The sequence below is a fragment of the Acanthopagrus latus genome, chromosome 23, assembly GCF_904848185.1.
Source record: "Acanthopagrus latus isolate v.2019 chromosome 23, fAcaLat1.1, whole genome shotgun sequence".
Lineage (NCBI taxonomy): Eukaryota > Metazoa > Chordata > Actinopteri > Spariformes > Sparidae > Acanthopagrus > Acanthopagrus latus.
The window spans coordinates 19,923,877-19,928,035 of NC_051061.1; the positions used below are offsets into that span (position 1 = coordinate 19,923,877).

At 41.8% G+C, this 4,159-nt stretch overlaps 1 protein-coding gene across 1 annotated transcript; it reads left to right on the forward strand.

The window, feature by feature from the left end:
* The first annotated feature begins 2,560 nt into the window (after positions 1 to 2,560).
* aanat2 (arylalkylamine N-acetyltransferase 2) lies at positions 2,561 to 3,606 on the forward strand. Its single transcript, XM_037089424.1, has 3 exons — positions 2,561 to 2,717; positions 3,005 to 3,159; positions 3,301 to 3,606. The coding sequence occupies exons 1-3, from the start codon at positions 2,561 to 2,563 to the stop codon at positions 3,604 to 3,606; spliced, it is 618 nt and encodes a 205-aa protein (XP_036945319.1).
* The last annotated feature ends 553 nt before the right edge of the window (positions 3,607 to 4,159 follow it).

The window sequence follows — 4,159 nt, forward strand, 5'->3', positions numbered from 1 at the left end:
AATCTTCTTCAACAATCTTTTTTTTTTTTTTTCAATGTTGGCCCTGTTACCAGACACTAGATCGTATCATGCTATCACCGAATGTAGTAAGTGTGAAATACTTGGATTGTGTGAGAGGATAAGCTGTTTTCCAGGTAATGTGATGATCACTGGACGCGTGGTCAGGCACAGGGGAGGATCCACTTCAGCTGGGAATTACTGGAGACTGTAACAGGCTGAAGGACAGTGCAAACCAATCCAAGCTGGTTTTGTATCTAAACAGAAAATAGGTACCATGAATTACCACCAAATAAAAAACTATCAACATACAAACTAAATACATTGGGAGCAAATATCTGGATGTATTAATTAACATTCACTCTTACTCAAGCAGCTCAAACATCAATATTTTGCCAACATAAACGTTAAGAAAAGCCATTTGTGGTTTTCTATCTGTAGGATAAACTGCCAGCAATATGGAGATGCATACGGTCAGAAAATTACAAATGGGACCATTGGAACTGTGATGCATACAACACTTACATAGTGTTTTATTTTTCACCTGAATTTTGAAACAATCATTTTTTAAGGTGTTTCAGGTTTCAAACATATTGACGTTCCTCTGCAGTGTTGATTAACTGCTGCTCTCTGCTCAACTGGACCAACAGGTGGACGCCAGTGTAAAGTTTACTGAGTATTCAGTTACACTGTGGCCTCAAGCGTGCCTGTAAAAACATAATACACTGAGAAATGATGTGTGCAAGTGTGTGCGTATACACACACGTGCTGTAAATGAGATTAGGGTCTATGACAGTCAGCTAGAGACTGTCAGCGAGTGAGACATTTTCTAATCAGCTCTCGTATGTTGCATTATAATAATCTAAAGAGCCAAAGTTCTGTTTCCTTACCTAAACCTTTTTGAATTTATTAGCTTGTCTGAAAAGCTGAAACACATGTCTGGGATTCTAAAAACTCAACCTTGTCACTCAGCAGGCTATAACAGGCTGTTTTATGAGGCCTTGAGGAATTATTTCCAATCGCCCCTCCCTTCACAGGCCACATCGATTGACAAGAGTTGCAGGTCAGAAAAGGTCGATCCATCTCTGGACAACTGCGCCCGAGTTCTCCTCCAACATCTGATGATCACACAAACAGAGATGTTCCCGTATTTGCGAACGGCCAGCTGACCGGATGACGTAGGAGATTTCCCATTCATCACGGTAGTGAATGCCAAGAGGAAGCAGTGGAGTGAAACAATAATCCTGAAAACAATTCTATTTTGGTTTGATCTCTTGAGACTACATTAAACAATATTAGGGCTAAGCTTAAATCCAGGCGAGTAAAGCCTGTTTTTCTGCAGAGAATTATACAAGGCCACTTCAAAAAACAGGTTGTTTACTGTCATCATTTGCAGATGCAGATTGCAGATTTCATAAGTTAAGCTTTTGGAAAAGTTCAGTCACACAAGAATACTGTTGTAAACTATTAGCAACACTACAATATGATTTCACAACCATAATAAAACATATCTAAAAGACAGGAACACATTTAGATGAAGATTCATAATATAGATTTAGATTTAACTTTCCATGAAAAAACTAATTTGTGGTCAATTGACAGGATTTGTCAGTCTGTGTAAACAGGGTTACCTCAGGGCAGTCAAAGCCAGTCCTCTCTCATTTAATTAGTCTGTGTTAAACCTCTTTGAGGCATGAAATCATCCCAACAGCAATCCTCACAAATCTCCACCCTCACTCAGTAAATTTGAATTAGCCCACATCGGCCTATCACCGGATTCAGTCACACCACCTCTCGCTCATCCCCACTCTGAAAAAAACACACACCGGAAAAATACAGTCCATGCATGTGCCGACATACGTGTGCCAACATACGTGCAAAGTTAAAACTAATCCTAATCTGTCATCACGTCTCAACAGCGTCTTTTTCCTGTCCAAGGTGAACGTTGATTTAATTAATCAGACTGAATCATTCTCATCTGGTCCAGCATAAAGTCTCATCATCACAAAATGATATTCATTACATAACCTATATACACTTTCTAAAAATAACATATATTTTCTTTTTTAAGATGTAGGAAAAACACAACTAATTGCTGTCAAAGCCCAACGCTGAAGTTAATCCAAATTAGTGTCTAATTATGATACATACCATGAAAAGCTGCATTTATTTATTTCTGTGTGGGGTGGGTTGGAGTCTGGGATATTTAAAAACATACAAATCGTGCAAGAAATACCCCAAGAACAAATTGTCCGTCATGTGAGCACAGGGGATTTAGAGACTTTGGAGACACGTGTCCAACTGGCTATCCTACTTTGAGACGACCACTTCGCAGTGTGAGATCAGAGACACAGAGGAGCTGGAGGGACACGCAGGTCAGCATCTTGCCCTCTGAAGTGAGCCACATCGCAGTCAGAGCCGTAGGACAAACTCAGAGGGTTTTGCTGGCGGGGTTCGACTGAATCACAGATACAACATTTTTATTACAAGAGGCTGGAAAAGAAGACGACAAAAGACTTCTGACAAATATTCAGAACCTCTGTTCTTGTGTTATTGAGACATCATGACACAGCAGGTCAGCGGCTCACCGTTCTTCAAGCCCTTCTTCCTGAAGACGCCTGTCAGTCTCCTGCGACAGAGACGACACACACTCCCCGCCAGCGAGTTCAGAAACCTCACGCCACAAGATGCCATCAGTGTGTTTGAGATAGAGAGAGAAGGTAAATCAAGCTTCTGCTGTTCACTAACAGACCATATTTAACCTGTTTTAAACCTGTATATCACAAGGTAAGAACTCAACTGACATTCTACAATGTAAACGAAAATATACTGTATTTCTATTCAGTCATTGGAGAAGCTATAAATCTCTTAAATATTATTTGGATGTTAAACATTGTATAAGTGCCAGTTTTTAATTGAGAGGAACAGATTTCTTTCTCTGATCATCATCATCGTGACTCTCAGGACACGACACCACTGTATCAACTGCTTCTCTTCACACCCTCAGCATTTGTCTCTGTGTCTGGAGAGTGTCCGCTTACCCTGGATGAAGTGCTTAACTTCCTGGGTCAGTGCCCTGAGCTGTCGCTGGGTTGGTTTGAGGAGGGACAACTGGTAGCTTTCATCATCGGCTCTGGCTGGGGCAAGGAGAGGCTTTCACAGGTATGAAGACACAGAAACTGTAAAGAAGACCAAATATTTCTTCTCCATGCAAGCTGATCATTTTAAAAAATTTGCTGTGATTCATATGAATTTTGGCTCATGGCTGCTTTTGATGCCTTCTCTGTAATCTCTTTTCTCCAGGAGGCGATGACTCAGCATGTCCCAGACACCCCTGCTGTGCACATCCATGTGCTGTCGGTGCACCGTCACTGTCGACAGCAAGGAAAGGGCTCCATCCTCTTGTGGCGCTACCTGCAGTACCTGCACTGTATACCAGGCCTCCGCCGAGCTCTACTGATTTGCGAGGAATTCCTGGTGCCCTTCTACCAAAAGGCCGGATTCAAGGAGAAAGGGCCATCAGCCATCTCCATATCCAACATGCAATTCCAAGAGATGGAGTACACGCTCGGTGGTCAGGCGTACACAAGGCGAAACAGCGGCTGCTAGTCCATCAGCCCCTACCCCACCCTCCTTCCACTTACTCACCTCTAACATGGACTCAGGGCAGAAGAGATTAACACAACATAGCTGACAGATGGACAGATAAGGGCACAGAGCCAGCATGCAACAGTGGACTGGGTTCAGAACGGGTAACGAGGTCTTACTGGACCTCCTCCTGTCAGAACCTCACAGTATCCCACCAGACAAGGACTGTGTGAGGACAGAGGGGACAAGAGTGGATTCATGCTACAAAGAGGAACAAGTGGCTTTGCAGTTGATGATCTGACTTATCAGACATCAAATTATATCCCTTCTGTTAACAGTAGCATCTTGGCTTTGTGAGTTTAATGTTGTTTTTTCCATTTATGTATTGGTTTGGATTTATTTACGCAATTTATAAAAAAAAAAAAACAAGATATGCTTTACATCTGGGGTTGTAAAAGTTGATATTAAAATTGTCGTCAAAAGGATTTTGCTGTTTTTTTTGTTGCGTAATTTGAATAAACTGATACAATCTCCAACAGGCATTTTCTGGTGATTGAGAAAAAGTCACAGACCG